The sequence below is a fragment of the Oncorhynchus masou genome, chromosome 24 (genome assembly GCF_036934945.1).
Source record: "Oncorhynchus masou masou isolate Uvic2021 chromosome 24, UVic_Omas_1.1, whole genome shotgun sequence".
In the NCBI taxonomy this organism is placed as follows: Eukaryota; Metazoa; Chordata; class Actinopteri; order Salmoniformes; family Salmonidae; genus Oncorhynchus; species Oncorhynchus masou.
The window spans coordinates 96358235-96380837 of record NC_088235.1 but is presented as its reverse complement, the minus strand read 5'-3'; the positions used below and the strand labels follow the sequence as shown (position 1 = coordinate 96380837).

The 22603-nt window shown below is 42.9% G+C and overlaps 1 protein-coding gene across 2 annotated transcripts in view; it reads right to left on the bottom strand.

Moving 5' to 3' along the window:
* Nucleotides 1–21781, bottom strand: part of LOC135513083 (CMP-N-acetylneuraminate-beta-1,4-galactoside alpha-2,3-sialyltransferase-like) — a 76705-nt gene extending 54924 nt beyond the window's left edge. Inside the window, exons 1-2 of one of the 2 annotated variants that reach the window (XM_064935777.1) lie at nucleotides 21571–21781; nucleotides 20970–21133 (exon numbers count right to left, since the gene is read on the bottom strand). In XM_064935777.1, the coding sequence (XP_064791849.1) occupies nucleotides 20970–21087 (118 nt within the window). In that variant the 5' untranslated portion in view covers nucleotides 21088–21133; nucleotides 21571–21781. The remainder of the gene's footprint in view (nucleotides 1–20969; nucleotides 21134–21570) is intronic. The other variant, XM_064935776.1, reaches the window with a different exon arrangement.
* Between the last annotated feature and the right edge of the window lie 822 nt (nucleotides 21782–22603).

Here is a 22603-nt window from a genome sequence, read left to right as displayed (position 1 = left end):
TTTGTAAGATATGCTGTATTTCCGTAGGTGGACATTCTGTAGAAGCTTGAATGATAGTTCAGTGTTGAGAGGTGATGTATTTCAATAAATTAAACACATACTGTAGATTGAATAGTACAGTGACCACCAATATCATCTGATAAGACAGGTATACTATTTACAGCAGTTGTCATCAATTCTAGATGAAGTTGTTTGTTCACGAAGTGTAAGAACACCTGAAAGTGAGTCCTATGAAAAAGCCAGGCTGTTTTAAAATGCAGATGAGTTCCTAAGATCTACAAAACCTCCCAACATGGATTCCTGCTTTATTAACCCAAATCTATACTACCTGAGTGTAATAATCGTCCCAAGGAGAAAAAACTATCCAGGTCTGTCTATGAAACACAAGAGTTAAGTTACGCCTTAATGTTCTAAGTATTCAGTTAGATCACGCTGGACAAGCGTCTATCCAAGGGAATACCAAATCAAATCCATATTTATTCATCACACACACAGTTTACAGCAGGTACAAAAAGGTGCAGCAAAACGCTTGTGTGCTAGGTCCCTCAACATTACAGTACCATAGAATTGGTCCGCCCATCACAGATCACTGACCTGAATGGGAAAGTCTGTTCCAGTAATTCTATGGGGAATACAGTGTGAAAACAGGTGGTTGATTGAGTAGTGTTCGTCATAGGGTTTGATATAAACAACAAGCCATATTAACCACTGCCCTCATTATTTCCACTTACACTTCCAACACCCTCTCTCACAAGACCACATCCATCTCCTGTTCCGTTGCTACGAGGCAGCTAGGCTCTACCACCACCAACATCATCATTCACTGTTTGGCCTAACTGGGCTAAAACTCCAACTGGGTAAAGTGTTGCTAGTAAGTAGGACCACAGTGCAAATCATGAGATAAGGCAAAAACCCTGAATAAAAATAAACTTGTTACAGCTGTGAAAAGGCTTAGATCAACATGACACTGTGAGTGTTTGTTGTTCAGACTAGGAGAAACAGATGACACAATGATTAAAAGGAGAAGTAATTCTATCAAGTTTACACAGTTTCCGTAACAAATGTAAAATCTTCCTGTTTTAAAGATGTTGGTTCTGGCTACATAGCCATATGTACGGGTAAACAAAACATCTCCCAAGATAGGCTAGAACAGAGACCTAGCCGTCTAACTTTCTGAGTCACGATCAATATCATTCTAATCAATTCAACCTCATTTCAATTTAAGAGAATTATTGGCATGGGAAACATGTTTACATTGCGTGAAATAGATAATAAACAAAAGTGAAATAAACAATAAAAAATGTACAGTAAACACTATACTCACAAAAGTTCCAAAAGAATAAAGACATTTCAAATGCCATGTTATGTCTATATACAGTGCTGTAATGAGGTGCAAATAGTACAAAAAGGAAAATAAATATAGGTTGTATTTACAATAGTGTTTGTTCTTCACTGGTTGCCCTTTTGTTGTGACAACATGTCACATATTTTGCTGCTTTGATTGCACACTGTGGTATTTCACCCAACAGATATGGGAGTTGATGAAAATGGGATTTGTTTTCAAATTCTTTGTAATCTGAAGGGAATATATGTTTCTAATATGGTCATACATTTGGCAGGTGATTAGGAAGTGCAGCTCAGATTCCACCTCATTTTGTGGGCAGTGTGCACATAGCATGTCTTCTCTTGGGAGCCATGTCTGCCTTTGGCGGCCTTTCTCAATAGCAAGGCTATGCTCACTGAGTCTGTACATAGTCACAGCTTCCCTTAATTTTGGGTCAGTCAGTGGTCAGGTATTCTGCCACTGTGTACTCTCGGTTTAGTCCCAAATAGCATTCCAGTTTGCTCAGTTTTTTGGTAAATTATTTCCAATGTGTCAAGTTATTCTATTTGTGTTTACTCATAATTTGTTTGGGTGTAATTGTGTTGCTGTCCTGGGGCTCTGTGGGGTCTGTTTGTGAACAGAGCCACAGGACCAGCTTGCTTAGAGGGCTTTTCTCCAGGTTAATTTCTCTGTAGGTGATGACTTTGTTATGGAAGGTTTTGGAATCGTTTTTCCTAATTCCTAATTCCAAACCTAATTCCTATTAGGTAGTTGTAGAATTTACCGTCTCTTTTCTGGATTTGGATAATTAGCGGGTATCAGCCTAATTCTGCTCTGCATGCATTATTTGGTGTTTTGCAGAATTCTGCATGCGGTAATGTCTGCGTCCAACTCACACTCCCAAACACTTAGATCCCTGGAACACAGCCCACTTTCAAGCTCACGCTCCAGATCCCAATCACCGGAATTTGAATCACCTGTTCACACACCTGTATATCATCCCACACTATTTAGTTCAGTTCCTTGCACCCCATTACTGTGAGGTATTGTTTGTATTTGAGACACACTTTTTCAGAGTGCTGGTTTCCTGTCCATGATAGGTTTGCCTGCCTCACTCACAATGCCTTTTGCCTATTCCCTGCCTGTACTGTTGCCATTTGTGGACCTACCGTGTATGACCTTCTGCCTGGACCCAGCTATCTGCTTACTCCTAAGGTTCCTTTCATTAAAAACCTGTTGCGCTCTGTGCTTGAAACCAGCTCTCTGTCTCCCTCGTGTTCATTACACATCCTGAGTCTCAATTTGGTTGTCACATTTTGTGAATTCTTGGTTGGTGAGCGGACCCCAGACCTCACAACCATAAAGGGCAATGGGTTCTATAACTGATTCAAGTATTTTTAGCCAGATTCTAATTGGTATGTTGAATTTTATGTTCCTTTCAATGGCATAGAGGCCCTTCTTGCCTTGTCTCTCAGATTGTTCACAGCTTTGTGGAAGTTACCTGTGGCGCTGATGTTTAGGCCGAGGTATGTTTAGTTTTTTGTGTGCTCTAGGGCAACTGTGTCTAGATGGAATTTTGATTTGTGGTCCTGGCAACTGGACCTTTTTTGGAACACCATTATTTTTTTTCTTACTGAGAGTTCCTGTCAGGGCCCAGGTCTGACAATCTGTGCAGAATATCTATGTGCTGCTGTAGGTCCTCCTTGGTTGGGGACAGGAGCACCATATCAGCAAACAGTCGACATTTGACTTCAGATTCTAGTAGGGTGAGGCCAGGTGCTGCAGACTGTTCTAGTGCCCTTGCCAATTCATTGATATATATGTTTAAGAGAGTGGGGCTTAAGCTGCATCCCTGTCTCACCCCCTGGCCCTGTGGAAAGGAATGCGTTTTTTGCCAGTTTTATGTTTTACCCCAACACCACTCCATCAATTTGTATAGCAGACCCACATGCCGAATTGAGTCTCAAGCTTTTTTGAAGTCAACAAAGCATGGGAAGACTTCATCTTTGTTTTGGCTTGTTTGTTTGCCAATTAGGGTGTGCAGGTTGAATACGTGGTCTGTCATATGGTAATTTGGTAAAAAGCCAATTTGGCATTTGCTTCTGTACATTGTTTTGGCTGAGGAATTGTATGGGTCCGCTGTTAACGATAATGCAGAGGATTTTTCCAAGGTTGATGTTGACCCATATCCCCCTGTAGTTATTGGGGTCAAATTTGTCTCCACTTTCATAGATTGGGGTGATGGTTCTAAATACCGGGGAAAAGCTGAGGATGATGTTAAAGAGTTTAAATATAGCCAATTGGAATTTGTGGTCTGTATATTTAAAAATGTAATGTAGGATTACCATCAACCCCACAGGTCTTTTGGGGTTGTTGTGTTTGTATTTTTTCCTGTAGTTCATGCAATGTAATTGGAGAATCCAGTGGGTTCTGGTAGTCTTTGGTTGATTCTAAGATTTGTATTTGATCATGTATATGTTTTTGCTGTTTGTTCTTTTGTTATGGAGCCAAACAGATTGGAGAAGTGGTTTATCCATAAATCTCAATTTTGGATAGACAGCTCTTCGTTTGTTGTTTAGAGTTTTACAATTTTCACAGAAGTGTTTAGATTCTATTGATTTAAAAAACCTATTCCTCCTCAGGAGATTGATGATTTGGCATGGGTCCTCAGATCCACAAAAGGTTCTACAGCTGCACCATTGAGAGCATCCTGGTTGCATTACTGCCTGGTATGGCAACTGCACGGCCTCCGACCGCAAAGCACTACAGAGGGTAGTGCGAACGGCCCAGTACATCACTGGGGCCAAGATCTCTGCCATCCAGGACCTCTATACCAGGTGGTATCAGAGGAACGCCCTAAAAACTGTCAAAGACTCCAGCCACCCTAGTCATAGACTGTTCTCTCTGCTAACGCACGGCAAGCGGTACCGGAGCGCCAAGTCTAGGTCCAAGAGGCTTCTAAACAGCTTCTACCCCCAAGCCATAAGACTTCTGAACACCTAATCAAATGGCTAGCCAGACTATTTGCATTGCCCCACCTTTTACACCACTTCTACTTTCTGTTGTTATCTCTGCTTAGTCACTTTAAGACTACCCACATGTACACTACCGTTCAAAAGTTTGGGGTCACCTTAGAAATGTCCTTGTTTTTGAAAGAAAAGCACATTTTTTTGTCCATTTAAATAACATCAAATTGATCAGAAATACAGTGTAGACATTGTTAATGTTGTAAATGTCTATTGTAGCTGGAAATGGCAGATTTTTTATGGAATATCCACATAGGTGTACAGAGGCCCATTATCAGCAAACATCACTCCTGTGTTCCAATGGCACGGTGTGTTAGCTAATCCAAGTTTATAATTTTAAAAGGCTAATTGATCATTAGAAAACCCTTTTGCAATTATGTTAGCACAGCTGAAAACTGTTGTGCTAATTAACGAAGCAATAAAACTGGCCTTCTTTAGACTAGTTGAGTATCTGAAGCATCAGCATTTGAGGGTTTGATTACAGGCTAAAAATGACCAGAATAAAAATATATTTATCTATTCTTGATCTGAGAAATGAAAGCTATTCCATGTGAGAAATTGCCAAGAAACTGAAGATCTCGTACAGCGCTGTGTACTGCTCCCTTCATAGAACAGCGCAAACTGACCCTAACCAGAATATAAAGAGGAGTGGGAGGCCCGGTGCACAACTGAGCAAGAGGACAAGTACATTAGTGTCCAGTTTGAGAAACGGACGCCTCACAAGTCCTCAACTGGCAGCTTCATTAAATAGTACCCGCAAAACACCAGTCTCAATGTCAACAGTGAAGAGGCGACTCCAGAATGCAGGCAGGCTCAGGGGCAGGCAGATGGGCTCGAAGTCAGGACAGGCAAGGGTCAAACCTCAGGAGGGCGAGAATAGAGAAACTGGAAAAAGCAGGAGCTGAGACACAAAACACTGGTTGGCTTGAACAAACAAGACGAACTGGCACAGACAGACAGAAAACACAGGTATAAATACCCAGAGGATAAGTGGGGAAGATGGGCGACACCTAGAGGGAGTGGAGACAAGCACAAGGACAGGTGAAACAGATCAGGGCTTGACAGTTTTTGCATTCTTTATCAAACCATTTGTCATTGTTATTCATTTTCTTTGGTTGTCTGCTTGAAATGTTTAGATTTGATATAGAAGCTGAGAGGTGAAATATACTGTTTAGGTTTTCTACTGCCAAGTTTACATTATTCCATTGAAACCTTTTGTCTGGGAAATTGTCTAGAAGGGATTGAATTTGTTGTTGCCTAAATGTTTTTTGTTAGGTTTCCACACTATTTCTCTTCCATTTATAGCATTTCTTAATAGTATTCAGTTCCTTTGGCTTTGATGCCTCATGATTGAGCATAGCTCTGTTCAAGTAGAGTGTGATCTTGCTGTGATCTGATAGGGGTGTCAGTGGACTGACTGTGAATGTTCTAAGAGACTCTGAGTTGAGGTCAGTGATAAAGTAGTCTACAGTACTACTGCCAAGAGATGAGCTATAGGTGTACCTACCATAGGAGTCCCCTCAAAGCCTACCATTGACTATGTACATACCCAGCGTCCAACAGAGTTGCAGGAGTTGTGACCCATTTTTGTTGATTATGTTGTCATAGTTGTGTCTAGGGGGGCATATGGGGGAGGGAATGCTGTCACCTCCAGGTAGGTGTTTGTCCACCGGTGTGCTGAGGGTGTCAGATTCTTGTACAGTTCTGGCATTTAGGTAGCCACAGACTAATACATGTCCCTGTGCCTGAAATTGTTGATCTCCGCCTCTAGGGTGGAGAAGCTGTCATCGTTAAAGTATGGGGATTCTATTGGGGGGATATAGGTAACACACAAGGACATTTAACATGAGGACATTTCTCTGTTGAGATAATTTCCTCCTTAATTTCTAGCCAGATGTAAAATGTTCCTGTTTTTTTAATAGAGCAGACCTAACCCACTCTATACCAAATTAGCATGCCTCCTGAGTCTCTTCGCTGTTTCACACCTGGTCGTTTGGTAGATGGGACTACCAGCTCTCTGTAACCTAGAGGGGAACCAGCAGGTTTGTCTCCTTTATACCATGTTTCTTGTAGGATGACAATGTCTGTATTTCCAATTTCTTTGATGAAGTCTGGGTTTCTGCTCTTTAAGCCAAAGGCAGATGACCTCAGACCTTGTATATTCCAGGATGAGATAGTAAAATCTTTGTGTTCCATAGTGTCTAGTGTTGTTTTTGTGTGGTTTAGGCCTGGACCATCACAGTAGGTGTGAGCAGAGCGTGTTTAACATCTGATACATACCTCTTAGGTCACATGATGGGGCTTGAGCGGGTGTAATAGTGGGGGTTGTGCCTGTTGCTCTGCTCACGGCCTGGGCATATGTCCTGCTGTCATGTTGAGGTCCTTTCCACAGGGGCGGGGGGCATGGGGTGGGAATAAGGGGTGTAGTTCTCATATGGGGGGCCTATATAGGGCTTGCTTGGGGTGGTCTTAGCAGGTAGGGGTGTGGCTGGTGAGGCTGTGGTCTGGGTGTTGGTCCTCTTGGCATGGGTTCTCTCGGTTCAGGTCCTTCGAGAGGTGATCTTGCTGGTGTGAGAGGGGGTCTCGGTGGTCTGGGCGGGGTGTCCATTGCTCTTTTGCTCCTGTGTGAGGTGCTGGGGCTACGGTTGAGGGTGACGTCCTTCGGGTCCTGACAAAAGTTGGGATTGCTGCCTTGTAGAGGTGGACCTGGTCGACAAGGCTTTTCCAAGTCCAGGGTGGAGTGGTGGGCCAGGTAGACATTCGGAATTGAGGCACAGTATCGCAAAATGCTTGCATTCACCCGCTGTATGGTGGCAGAGTGAACGTCTGTTCGTGGTAGCACGGTGGAGAAGAAGCTTTTTCAATCACTCCCTTGAGTGCTGTTGCCACCCTTTCCTGCTGGGCTCTCAGGTCATTTGTGCCCGTGTGAATTATGATGTTGCTGGGGGATCCTAGTCTGTCCTCTGACAACAGCTCCAGGGCTTGCCTAGTGTTTATCTCTGACACGCAACCATTACCCGTTGGGGCCAAGAATCCACTCAAGACTTAGAAGCCTAAATTACGTTTAGTTGATTTAGAACCTCACATAACATGATGACCTGGCAGTGATCGTGGCCTGGCTTGGAATGTGACCTAGTAGTAGGTTGTAGAACAAGCTGCTAGAACAAAATAGGGGTTGGCGTACATGTACCGTAAAATCAGGAGAGGGATTGTGAGGTTGTCGAGTTGCTCTCACAAGATCTGTTGTTTGAGGATGTTAGGCCACAGCTGGGTTAGCCTGCTCAACTTTGTTTCTTTGGCTTGTCTGCCAAAAAGCTTAAAGACTCCGAGAAAGGTTAAATGCACTCATCTCTAAACGTTTACTTAGTTTTTACATAATGGTCTATTTTCAAATCAAGTCTGGACTCAGGTTGGTTAAGAACAGGCAGCTGTCCAGAATTAAGCTTGGCTCCGCCATCCCTTTAGTGAAACACAATCTTCATCTGTGAAGATCGGTGAACAAACATCTCTCCCAAATTGCTAGCAACTGCTGATATGCCTGAGGTACAAGAATAATTTTCTGCTTTGAAATTTGAGTGCTAGTTGACAGACTGAGAGGAGAGGGAAAATAGAATGAAAGAGAAGAGTATTGTTGTTCTTGTTTCTCATGAGTAAGACATTTAGCCTAAACATGTAACTTTAAAAACAATCATGGAGGTATAGGGTGTCCTTAATAATTAAACTCAACAAAACAGTTAATGTTTTAATGCTCTATACCTGTGTAGTAACGCTGTACTGTATGTTAGCCTATTCCTGTAACTGCATAGGAATAAAGTTGAACTATTGTTTTATTACACAGAAAAGCTCAGGCTGGAATAATATTATTTAACGTTATAATCATTATTTGAAAATGAGCCTTGCCAAAAAAGAACATTTAGGTTGAGGTAAAGACATGACCAGGGCCCTGGTCTAAAGTAGTGCAATATATAGGGAATAGGGTGCCATTTGGGATGCACTCACAGTAATTTTGTGTTTACTGAGCCAGGTGAAGCATTGACAGGTTTGTGTACAGTCACCCCCAGAATGTTTTCACTGGAGAATGTGACGGTACAAATGAACGACAGGTGAAAGACAGCAAAGAGGAAACATTGCACTGTACCACCAACAGTACCAACTAGAAACTTTACAATAAAGACACCCAGGTTATGTTCAGTGGAGCACAGCAGCTTTTTAACACTGAGACAAATGTCATTGAATGCTTCAGTGAATCAAGTTGAATCTGTTTGAAGCTAGATATAGTGTCTGCAGAAAGTATTCACACCCCTTGACTTTTTCCAAATGTTATTGTGTTACAGACTAAATTTAAAATGGATCAAATGTTATATTTTGTGTCACTGGCATACACATAATACCTCAATGTCAAAGTGAAATTATGATTTTAGACATTTTTACAAATGTATTAAAAATGAAAATCTGAAATGTCTTGAGTCAATAAGTATTCAACCCTTTGTTATGGCCTAAATAAGTTTAGGAGTAAAAATGTGCTGAACAAGTCACATAATACGTTGCATTGACATAATACTTTGCAATAATATTGCCTTTTTACATGATTTTTGAATGACTACCCATCTCTGTACCCACCATATACAATTATCTGTTAGGTCCCTTAGTCGAGCAGTGAATTTCAAACACAGATTCAACCACAAAGACCAGGAAGTCTTACCAATGCCTTGCAAAGAAGGGCACCTATTGGTAGAGGAGTAAAAATAAAAAACAGACATTGAATATCCCTTTGAGCTTGGTGAAGTTATTAATTACACTTTGGCTGATGTATCAATACACCCAGTCACTACAAAGATACAGGCATCCTTCTTAACTCAGTTGTCGGACAGGAAGAAAACCGCTTAGGGATTTTACCATGAGGCCAATGGGGAATTTAAAACAGTTGCAGAGTTCAATGGCTGTTATAAGAAAAAACTGAGGATGGATCAACAACATTGTAGTTACTACACAATACTAACCTAAGTGACAGAGTGAAAAGAAGGAAGCCTATACAGAATAAAAATATTCCAAAACATGCATCCTGTTTGCAATAAGGCTCTAAAGTAAAACAAAAACTAAAGTGTGGCAAATACATTTACTTTATGTCCTGAATACAAAGCATTATGTTTGGGGCAAATCCAACACAAGACATCAGTGAGAACCACTTCATATTTTCAAGCATGGTGGTGGCTGCATCATGTTATGGGTATCCTTGTCAAAGGCAAGGACTAAGGAGTATTCTTTAGGATAAAAAGAAACAGAATAGAGCTAAGCACAGGCAAAATCCTTGAGGAAAACCTGGTTCAGTCTGCTTTCCAACCGACACTGGAAGACAAATTCACCTTTCAGCAGGACAATAACCTAAAACACAAGGCCAAATATATACTTATCAAGATGATCCTGAGTGGCCTAGTTACAGTTTTGATTTAAATCAGCTTGAAAATCAATTGCAAGACTTGAAAATGACTGTCTAGAAATTATCAACAACCAACATGACAGAGCTTGAATATTTTTTTAAAGAATATTGTGCAAATATTGTACAATCCTGGTGTGCAAAGCATGTATTGACTCTGGGGGTGAATACTTCTGGAATCAAGGCACTGTATATTACTGAAAGCGCAAACTGAAAGCGTGAACCACCGCATTTAACCATGGCAAGGTGACTGGGAATATGGTTGAATACAAAACAATGTAGTTATTCCCTCCGTAAGGTAATCAAACAGACAAAGTGTCAGTATAGAGATAAAGTGGAGTCACAATTCAACGGCTCAGACACGAGAAGTATGTGGCAGGGTCTACAGACAATCACGGATTACAAAAGGAATACCAGCCACGTCACAGACACCGACGTCTTGCTCCCGAACAAGCTAAATATCTTCTTCGCCCGCTTTGAAGTTAATACAGTGCCACCGACGCGGCCTGCCCCCAAGGTCTGTGGGCTCCTGTTCTCCGTGGCCGAAGTTAGTAAGACATTTAAGCGCGTTAACCTTCCCAAGGCTGCCAGGCCAGACGACATCCCAAGCCGCGTCCTTAGAGCATGCGCAGACCAGCTGGCTGGAGTGTTTACAGACAATCTCTCCCTATCCCAGTCTGCTGTCCCAAGTTGCTTCAATATGGCCACTATTGCTCCTGTACGCAAGAAAGCAAAGGTAACTGAACTAAATGACTATCGCCCCATAGCACTGACTTATGTCATCATGAAGTGCTTTGAGAGGCTGGTTAAGGATCATGTCACCTCCACCTTACCTGACACCCTAGACCCACTTCAATTTGATTACCGCCCCAAGGTGGTGAAGGTAGGAAACAACACCTCCGCTTTGCTGAATCTCAACACAGGGGTTCCACAAGGGTGTGTGCTCAGACCCCTCCTGTACTACCTGTTCACCCATGACTGGGTGGCTACACATGCCTACAACTCAGTCATCAAGTTTGTAGATGACACAACAGTAGTAAGCCTGATTACCAACAATGATGAGACAGCCCACGGGGAGGAGGTGAGGGCCCTGGTGGAGTGGTGCCAGGAAAATAACCTCTCCCTCAACGTCAACAAAACAAAGGAGCTGATCGTGGACTTCAGTAAACAGTGGAGAGAAGCACGGCGAAGGTGGAAAGCTTCAAGTTCCTCGGCATACCCATCACTGATACCCATCACTAGCCACTTTAGCTATGCCACTTTGTTTACATACTCATCTCATATGTATATACTGTACTCGATACCATCTACTGTATCTTGCCTATGCTGCTCTGCAAGATCACTCATTCATATGATGGGTATGCCACATTCTTTTACTTTTAGATTTGTATGTTGTTGTGAATTGTTAGATATTACTGCACTGTTGGAGCTAGGAACACAAGAATATCGCTACACCCGCAATAACGTCTGCTAAATATGTGTATGTGACCAATACAATTTGATTTGATTAGTGTTTTATTTTTCATATATTTCTTACAAGTGTTAGAATTTTTCTTCCACTTTCACATTATAGAGTATTTTGTGTAGATCGTTGACAAAAAATGACAATTAAATCCATTTTAATCCCACCTTGTAACACAACAAAAGCACCAGTTCTACGAGCTATGTTTCCATTACCTTGTCCAGGGATTTTTGGTCGAAATGTAGAAAGGTCGCATAGAAGATAGATGGAACAGTTGCCTGCTGTGGTGCATTTCCATTCAACTGTCTTGTGTTGATAAAAACACCTGGACGTAATGACATCACACCTAAAAAAGAACTAGTGCTCAATAGCAACACATTAGTTGAAGTGTTTCCATTATCCACTTAGGATAATGGACACAACAAAATCCAAGATGGTGTAGCAGTCAGACGTCTTTGTCATGTCGTGTCCCTTGTATATATCTTTATCTTCGCATATCTTTTAAAGATATTTTCCTAAACCTCAACTTCTAAATATTCTCCTGCAACCCGCCTCACCCAATGTGGCATGGATCTGTTTTTTTTTCTAAACTATTTCTATTTACTTCTGATCTGGAATTCCTCAACTGAAGCTAGCCAGCTAACTACCTACCAGATATCAGTCAGGAAACCACTGCTAGCGGTCATCAGCGAACCTTTAGCTCGGAAAGCTCTCGCCAGTTTGTACAACGTGACTCAAACTAGAGCATAATGTACCTATTTTTTCTCTACATATCCCCAGATTCCTACCGCAAACTCTGAACATTTTCATCTGGATCTTTGCAAATAGCTAACCGCAACCCCGGGTGACTACTCCTGGCTAGCGTTTCCATCCCAGAGCAAGAACCAATTAGCCTGAAGCTAGCCTGGCTAGGGCTCCTGGACTACCACCGAAGCCCATCCTGGGCTACAATATCTGGACCCCTTCTACTGCCGGTACAGGGCACAGAACCACGCCAATCCTCTACGACTGGAATACCGACATAATCTGCCCGAGGAATCCAACAGGCCCAACATCCACTGAAGGCCCATTCTGCTAACCGCGGCCTGCTAGCTACATAGAGCTACTTGGAACCCTACTAATCCACGACTGGTCTATCGACGTCACCGCACGAAGAGGCAAAACAGACTTACCTCCATCACGACGTCCCCCAAAGGCCCTTCTGCTAATTTGCTAGCCCCTACTAACTGCTAGCTTGCTAGCCCCAGTCTGCTAACTGTTAGCTTGCGTGCCCCGGTCTGCTAACTGCTAGCTTGTTAGCCCCGGCCAACTAACTGCTAGCTTGTTAGTACCGGCCTGCTAACTGTCTGAATCGCCATGTCCCCAGCCAGCCCAACCACTCACTGGACCCATATGTTCACTTGGCTACGCATGCCTCTCTCTAATAACAATATGCCTCGTCCATTACTGTCCTGGTTAGTGATTACTGTCTTATTTCACTGTAGAGCCTCTAGCCCTGCTCAATATGCATTAACCAACCATGTTCTTCCACCTCCTACATATGCGATGACATCACCTGGTTTAAACATCTCTAGAGACTATATCTCTCCCATCATTACTCAATGCCCAGGTTTACCTCCAATGTACTCACATCCTACCTTACCTTTGTCTGTACATTATGCCTACCTAATATAATGTTTACATACCCCACATTATTCATCTCATATGTATACGTATATACTGTACTCTATCATCTACTGCATCCTTATGTAATACATGTATCACTAGCCACTTTAGCTATGCCACTTTGTTTACATACTCATCTCATATGTATATACTGTACTCGATACCATCTACTGTATCTTGCCTATGCTGCTCTGCAAGATCACTCATTCATATATCCTTATGTACATATTCTTTATCCCCTTACACTGTGTATAAGAAATTAGTTTTGGAATTGTTAGTTAGATTACTTGTTGGTTATTACTCCATTGTCGGAACTGGAAGCACAAGCATTTCGCTACACTCGCATTAACATCTGCTAACCATGTGTATGTGACAAATACAATTTGATTTGATTTGATTTGAATCTATGCTATTGTTCCCAGAAACCTGCTCCTTTTACTTTCTGTTCCGAACGTGCTAGAAGGCCAGTTCGTATAGCTATTAGCCGTACACTTATCCTACTCCTCCTCTGTTCCTCTGGTGATGTCGAGGTTAATTCAGGCCCTGCAGTGCCTAGCTCCACTCCCACTCCCCAGGTTCTCTCATTTGTTGACTTCTGTAACCGTAAAAGCTTTGGTTTCATGCATGTTAACATTAGAAGCCTACTCCCTAAGTTTGCTTTACTCACTGCTTTAGCACACTCTGCCAACCCGGATGTCTTAGCCGTGTCTGAATCCTGGCTTAGGAAAACCACCAAAAACCCTGAAATCTCCAACCCTAACTATAACATTGTCCGCCAAGATAGAACTGCCAAAGAGCGTGGTGTTGCAATCTACTGCAAAGATAGCCTGCAGAGTTCTGTCTTACTATCCAGGTCTGTAGCAAAACAATTCGAGCTTCTACTTTTAAAAATTCACCTTTCCAGAAACAAGTCTCTCACTGTTGCAACTTGCTATAGACCACCCTCTGTCCCCAGCTGTGCCCTCAACAAAATATTTGAATTGATTGCCCCCTATCTATATTCTGAGCTCGTGCTACTTGGTTGACCTAAACTGGGACATGCTTAACACTCCAGCCATCCTACAATCTAAGCTTGATGCCCTCAATCTCACACAAATTATCAATGAACCTACCAGATACAACCCCAAATCCGTATGGGCACCCTCATAGATATCATCCTAACTAACTCGCCTTCCAAATACACCTCTGCTGTTTTCAATCAGGATCTCAGCGATCACTGCCTCATTGCCTGCATCCGTAATGGGTCTGCGACCAAACGACCACCCCTCATCACTATCAAACGCTCCCTAAAACACTTCTGCGAGCAGTCCTTTCTAATTGACCTGGCTGGGGTATCCTGGAATGACATTGACCTCATCCCATCAGTAGAGAATGCCTGGTTATTATTTAAAAGTGCCTTCCCCACCATCTTAAATAAGCATGCCCCATTCAACAAATGTAGAACTAGGAATAGATATAGTCCTTGGTTCACTCCAGACCTGTCTGCCCTTGACCAGCACAAAAACATCCTGTGGCGTTCTGCATTAGCATCGAATAGCCCCCGTGATATGCAACTTTTCATAGGCATTTAGGAAAGCTAAGGCAGCTTTTTCAAAGAGAAATTTGCATCCTGTAGAACAAACTCAAAAAGGTTCTGGGAAACTATAAGTCCATGGAGAATAAGAGCACCTCCTCCCAGCTGCCGACTGCTTTGAGGCAAGGATACACTATTACCACTGATACATCCACTATAATTGATCATTTCAATAAGTATTTCTTTACGGCTGGCCATGCTTTCCACCTGGCTACCCCTACCCCGGTCAACTGCCCGGCACCCTCCACAGCAACCCACCAAAGCCCCCACCATTCCTCCTTCACCCAAATCCAGATAGCTGATGTTCTGAAAGAGCTGCAAAATCTGGACCCCAACAAATCAGTCGGGCTAGACAATCTGGGCCCTCTCTTTTTAAAATTATCTGCCAAAATTATTGCAACCCCTATTACTAGCCTGTTCCACCTCTCTTTCGTATTGTGAGATTCCCAAAGATTGGAAAGCTGCTGCAGTCATCCCCCTCTTCAAAGGGGGTGACACTCTAGACCCAAACTGCTACAGACCTATATATATCCTACCCTGTCTTTCAAAGGTCTTCGAAAGCCAAGTTAACAAACAGATTACCGACCATTTCAAATCCCACCGTACCTTCTCCGCTATGCAATCTGGTTTCAGAGCTGGTCATGGGTGCACCTCAGCCATTTTCAAGGTCATAAACAACATCATAACCGCCATCGATAAGAGACATTACTGTGCAGCCGTATTCATCAGCCTGGCCAAGGCTTTCGACTCTGTCAATCACTACATTCTTATTGGCAGATTCGACAGCCTTGGTTTCTCAAATGATTGCCTCGCCTGGTTTACCAACTACTTCTCTGATAAGAGTTCTATGTGTCAAATCAGAGTTCCTTTTATCCGGACCTCTGGCCGTCTCTATGGGGGTGCCACAGGGTTCAATTCTCGGGCCGACTCTCTTCTCTGTATACATCAATGATGTCGCTCTTGCTGCTGGTGATTCTCTGATCCACCTCTACGGAGACTACACCATTCTATATACTTCTGGCCCTCTTTGGAGACTGTGTTAACTAACCTCCAGGCGAGTTTCAATTCCATACAACTCTCCTTCCGTGGCCTCCAACTGCTCTTAAATGCAAGTAAAACTAAATGCATGCTATTCAATCAATCACTGCCCGCTCCTGCCCGCCCGTCCACCATCACTACTCTGGATGGCTCTGACTTAGAATACGTGGACAACAACAAATACCTAGGTGTCTGGTTAGAATGTAAACTCTCCTTCCAGACTCACATTAAGCATCTCCAATCCAAAATGAAATCTAGAATTGGCTTCCTATATCGCAAGCAAGCATCCTTCACTCATGCTGCCAAACATACCCTCGTAAAACTGACCATCCTACCGATCCTCGACTTTGGCGACGTCATTTATAAAATAACTTCCAACACTCTACTCAACAAATTGGATGCAGTCTATCACAGTGCCATACGTTTTGTCACCAAAGCCCCATACACTACCCACCACTCCGACCTGTACGCTCACGTTGGTTGGCCCTGCTTCATACTCGTCGCCAAACCCACTGGCTACAGGTTATCTACAAGTCTCTGCTAGGTAAAGCCCCGCCTTATCTCAGCTCACTGGTCACCAAAGCAGCACCCACTCGTAGCACGTGCTCCAGCAGGTATATCTCCCGGTTCACCCCCAAAGCCAATTCCTCCTTTGGTCGCCTCTCCTTCCAGTTCTCTGCTGCCAATGAATGGAACGAACTGCAAAAATCACTGAAGCTGGAGTCTCATATCTCCCTCACTAGCTTTAAGCACCAGCTGTCAGAGCAGCTCACAGATCACTGCACCTGTACATAGCCCATCTGTAAACAGCCCATCTATCTACCTCATCTCCATACTGTATTTATTTATTTATCTTGCTACTTTGCACGCCAGTAAATCTACTTGCACATTCATCTTCTGCACATCTACCATACCAGTGTTTAATTGCTATATTGTAATTACTTCGCCACCATGGCCTATTTATTGCCTTAACTCCCTTATCTTAACTCATTTGCACTCACTGTATATAGACTTTTTTGTTTTCTTTTGTTCTACTGTATTATTGACTATGTTTTGTTTATTCCATGTGTAATTCAAATCTAATCAAATCAAATCAAATTTTATTTGTCACATACACATGGTTAGCAGATGTTAATGCGAGTGTAGCGAAATGCTTGTGCTTCTAGTTCCGACAATGCAGTAATAACCAACAAGTAATCTAACTAACAATTCCTAAACTACTGTCTTATACACAGTGTAAGGGGATAAAGAATATGTACATAAGGATATATGAATGAGTGATGGTACAGAGCAGCATAGGCAAGATACAGTAGATGGTATCGAGTACAGTATATACATATGAGATGAGTATGTAAACAAAGTGGCATAGTATTTAAAAGTGGCTAGTGATACGCAAAAATGTTCATTATTTTTTACATATATAAGGATGAACCAGAAAACCTAATGAAAATTTTCCTTTTTCAATATGATGATATAGATGATCAGGCCTGGTATTACACCCAAACAAGGGCACTGCCTTTTGTAGCAATTTTCCATCCACTCAACTCTGGCACTTTGTTTGCTCAGTGAAAACAAATATTAAACTTTAACTTGTTTAAACTCCCTACCACTGAGGAAGTACAAGTTCCCGAAATGAAAGCTCAGCCCAGTCAAAACTGTTCGCTGCTCTGGCCCCCCAATGGTGGAACAAACTCCCTCACGACAGTCAAAACTGTTTGCTGCTCTTCCCCCCAATGGTGGAACAAACTCTTTCCACGCCAGAGCGACAAGGAGTCAATCACCACCTTCCGGAGACACCTGAAACCCCACCTCTTCAAGGAATACCTAGGATAGGATAAGTAATCCTTCTCACCCCCCTTAATGATTTAGATGCACTATTGTAAAGTGGCTGTTCCACTGGATGTCAGAAGTTGAATTCACCAATTTGTAAGTCGCTCTGGATAAGAGCGTCTGCTAAATGACTTAAATGTAAATATAGAGTACAGTATATACGTATGCATATGAGATGAATAATGTAGGGTAAGTAACATTATATAAGGTAGCATTGTTTAAAGTGGCTAGTGATATATTTACATCATTTCCCATCAATTCCCATTATTAAAGTTGCTGGAGTTGAGTCAGTGTCAGTGTGTTGGCAGCAGCCACTCAATGTTAGTGGTGGCTGTTTAACAGTCTGGTGGCCTTGAGATAGAAGCTGTTTTTCAGTCTCTCGGTCCCAGCTTTGATGCGTTGTGCAGACCTCACTACCCTCTGGAGAGCCTTACGGTTGAGGGCGGAGCAGTTGCCGTACCAGGTGGTGATACAGCCCGCCAGGATGCTATCGATTGTGCATCTGTAGAAGTTTGTGAGTGCTTTTGGTGACAAGCCGAATTTCTTCAGCCTCCTGAGGTTGAAGAGGCGCTGCTGCGCCTTCTTCACGATGCTGTCTGTGTGAGTGGACCAATTCAGTTTGTCTGTGATGTATATGCCGAGGAACTTAAAACTTGCTACTCTCTCCACTACTGTTCCATCGATGTGGATAGGGGGGTGTTCCCTCTGCTGTTTCCTGAAGTCCACAATCATCTCCTTAGTTTTGTTGACGTTGAGTGTGAGGTTATTTTCCTGACACCACACTCCGAGGGCCCTCACCTCCTCCCTGTAGGCCGTCTCGTGGTTGTTGGTAATCAAGCCTACCACTGTTGTGTCGTCCGCAAACTTGATGATTGAGTTGGAGGCGTGCGTGGCCACGCAGTCGTGGGTGAATAGGGAGTACAGGAGAGGGCTCAGAATGCACCCTTGTGGGGCCCCAGTGTTGAGGATCAACGGGGAGGAGATGTTGTTACCTACACTCACCACCTGGGGGCGGCCCGTCAGGAAGTCCAGTACCCAGTTGCACAGGGCGGGGTCGAGACCCAGGGTCTCGAGCTTGATGACGAGCTTGGAGGGTACTATGGTGTTGAATGCCGAGCTGTAGTCGATGAACAGCATTCTCACATAGGTATTCCTCTTGTCCAGATGGGTTAGGGCAGTGTGCAGTGTGGTTGAGATTGCATCGTCTGTGGACCTATTTGGGCGGTAAGCAAATTGGAGTGGGTCTAGGGTGTCAGGTAGGGTGGAGGTGATATGGTCCTTGACTAGTCTCTCAAAGCACTTCATGATGACGGAAGTGAGTGCTACGGGGCGGTAGTCGTTTTGCTCAGTTACCTTAGCTTTCTTGGGAACAGGAACAATGGTGGCCCTCTTGAAGCATGTGGGAACAGCAGACTGGTATAGGGATTGATTGAATATGTCCGTAAACACACCAGCCAGCTGGTCTGCGCATGCTCTGAGGGCGCGGCTGGGGATGCCGTCTGGGCCTGCAGCCCTGCGAGGGTTAACACGTTTAAATGTTTTACTCACCTCGGCTGCAGTGAAGGAGAGACCGCATGTTTCCGTTGCAGGCCGTGTCAGTGGCACTGTATTGTCCTCAAAGCGGGCAAAAAAGGAGGAATGGGAGAAGGTCATGAGGAGGAATGGGAGAGGAGGAATGGGAGAAGGTCATGTGGTCTGATGAGACAAAAATTTAGCTTTTTGGTCTAAACTCCACTAGCCGTGTTTGGAGGAAGAAGAAGGATGAGTACAACCAAGAACACCATCCCAACCGTGAAGCATGGAGGTGGAAACATCATTCTTTGGGGATGCTTTTCTGCAAAGGGGACAGGACGATTGCACCGTAATGAGGGGAGGATGGATGGGGCCATGTATCGCGAGATCTTGGCCAACAACCTCCTTCCCTCAGTAAGAGCATTGAAGATGGGTCGTGGCTGGGTCTCCAGCATAACAACGACCCGAAACACACAGTCAGGGCAACTAAGGAGTGGCTCCGTAAGAAGCATCTCAAGGTCCTGGAGTGGCCTAGCCAGTCTCCAGACCTGAACCCAATAGAAAATCTTTGGAGGGAGCTGAAAGTCCGTATTGCCCAGCGACAGCCCTGAAACCTGAAGGATCTGGAGAAGGTCTGTATGGAGGAGTGGGCCAAAATCCCTGCTGCAGTGTGTGCAAACCTGGTCAAGAACTACAGGAAACGTATGATCTCTGTAATTGCAAATTTGGTTTCTGTACCAAATATTAAGTTCTGCTTTTCTGATGTATCAAATACTTATGTCATGCAATAAAATGCAAATTAATTACTTAAAAATCATACACTGTGATTTTCTGGATTTTTGTTTTAGATTCCGTCTCTCACAGTTGAAGTGTACCTATGATAAAAATGACAGACCTCTACATGCTTTGTAAGTAGGAATACCTGCAAAATCGGCAGTGTATCAAATACTTGTTCTCCCCACTGTATTTGTTTCATGGGTCAATGGTAACCTGCCTAGTGTCTACTTAGCATAACTACATGGTGTGATAAAACATATCAGTTCATTGCTAATGACTGTAAACAAACAGTCTTTGGAGCTTTAAAGCATTCTGGGAACAACAAACACAACTGAAAAGGATAGAGTGTATAGAGTATAGTCACATCAAATCAATTCTTGATTAGCATAATGTAAAGTCATTCAGAAAAATACAGTTTTGCAACTCCAAGTAGCCTATGTGGCCCTCGTTTCTGGTTTCAATCCATATGTGGTCACCACTGCAATCTAAATTGGCTGCACACTCAGCACAAATCTGTGATGCAACCTATTTACATATTAATATGCCTAATATACATCTTCCAGAGTCCCAAAACACACAGTCTGTCTCTTAGCTCCCCCATCTGGTAAGAAGCAGATTGTGCTTTAACAACAACATGCATTTACATTTGCTCCAATGAAACATGGTGGTGTTGGGTGAAGAGGAAAAGTTTGGTAAAAGTTTGGTAAATTATAATCATTATCACATTAGAAGGGAATAGGAAATGTAGAAATATGTGGATAAAAATAAGAGTTACCTCCCTTTGGACTATTTGGCCACTGGACTATTTATATTGACCCCCCATTTGTTTTGTACACTGCTGCTACTGGCTGTTTATTATCTATGCATAGTCACTTCACCCCTACCTACATGTACAAATTACCTCGACCTACCTGTACCCCAGCACACTGACTCGTACCGGTAGCCGCTGTATATAGCCTCGTTATTGTTATGTTATTGTGTTACTTTTTATTATTTTTGACTTGAATTTATTTGGTAAATATTTTCTTAACTCTTCTTGACCTGCACTGTTGGTTAAGGGCTTGTAAGTTAGCATTTCATGGTAAGGTCTACACTTGTTGTATTCGGCGCATGTGACAAATAAAGTTTGATTTGATTTGTTCCCTTCATTGTGACTCTGTGCTCTCACAGGCTCACAGCCTCCATATTTAGTCATGCCATTAGCTCATTAATGCATTCCTCATCATCATGACTGATGATTCTAAGCATGGGTAATACAATCACCTGTTAAACCAGGCTGATTGGACTTGGGTATTAAGTTGCTACCGTAGTTGCTTTACAGTACTTACATGATTTCTGTCCCCAGCCCCTCAGGTGCAGTCTCCCAGAGGAGTAGTAGAGGAAGCCCAGGACAAGCATGGGACAGAGCACCAGGAGCAGGTGACGGGTTGGCTTCATGACTCTCATCACCTCCTACTGTACATGGTACCATACACACTGTTGAAGAAGGGGACTGATTTTTCATCAGAGATGGGATACATTCCATTTCAATAAAGAAAATTGACTTTCAATGTACTTTGTATACAATAATAGAAATACTATAACATAACATAATATATGAGAATAGAAGAGAACTGAATAGCAGGTGGTTTAGTTCTTTAGCACAGAAATTCCACCAGACCCCCCTGCCTGGCACCACCTGCCGTGTACCATGGTAGCCAGCTTGATGGCTATCAAGTAGCTAGCTTGCTAGCAGTGTTGCTAGCTAGCAAGCTGATAGCATTACGGTGAGCCGAATCACGACACAAGTAAGCTATTTAGTGCACAGGTCAGTCGATACTGTTAACAAATAGGCAATTTACATTTGATTACAGTCTGCTAGGCGATGAAGTATGGCAGGTTACATGATATAGGATAGCTAGCGTTAGCTAGCTGGCTAGCAGTCCTTACCGTTAACATTAACTTTGATGATTCGTGTCCCCGAAGACTTGTGAGCCTGCACACCTAGCTAGTTAAAATACATCTTCCATTTTTCTATTTCCAAGCTAATTATCTATCTACCACCTGTCAATTCAAAATGTTTATCCAGCTGCGAGTGGATGCAGAGCTCGCGAAAAGGCAATAGTTGTCACTGTACAGCAGCACCACCACCATCTGCACGCACAACACTGACAGAATAGAAAGGGAACATCTGTAATACGCCAAATCAGTGCCACTCCGCTACAATGTAACTGGTTGTGTGGGTGGAAAGTAACTACAATGTTGCAACTTTAATAATGCATTTGATACAAATTACAATTGGATAAACATTAGAAATCAGAGGGCAGAAGTAGGCTACATCACAACTGTTATACGTTTATTAAAGGATTTTGTATTCTGAAACGTGACAGATGCTTGCTAAAGATAAAGTTGACATTGAACATGCGTGAGAGCAAGTGCACCCCAGAGGTACAACCCCTATATATTGTCGATGTCAGAGCAGCTGTAAGGTGTGGGCAATGATTAATGTCACTATGGTATGCAGCCTCAGCATGAGACATAAAAGCTGATACGATGGATGGTGTGTAGCTAAGGTGATAAGAGATGAACTTGGGGAAGGGGAGCACAACTGCAAGTATAATCAGCCAACACACAAACTGCTATATTCTTCAGTGTTAAATTTAAGCACTCACTGACCTTCCAAACGTCCTCACCAACAGTATGTGTAAATCCTGTTTTGGGCTGAGCTGTGGGGTTTGCTAGTACACAAACAATGGGAGTTACTGAAAATATAGTTTACCAAGCCACCAATTACTTCACACTGGAAGACGTTAAGCTACACTAAAGATACACTTTAAAATTATAGTTTAGTTACTTTGAAAAAGTAGCTCACTACATCCAAATACTTTGTGAAAAATTATCCATATCTAAATCTGAAATGTCTTAGAATACAAATAGCAAGAACACACTCAGGAGACAGATGTTAACTGAGTGATTTAGCATA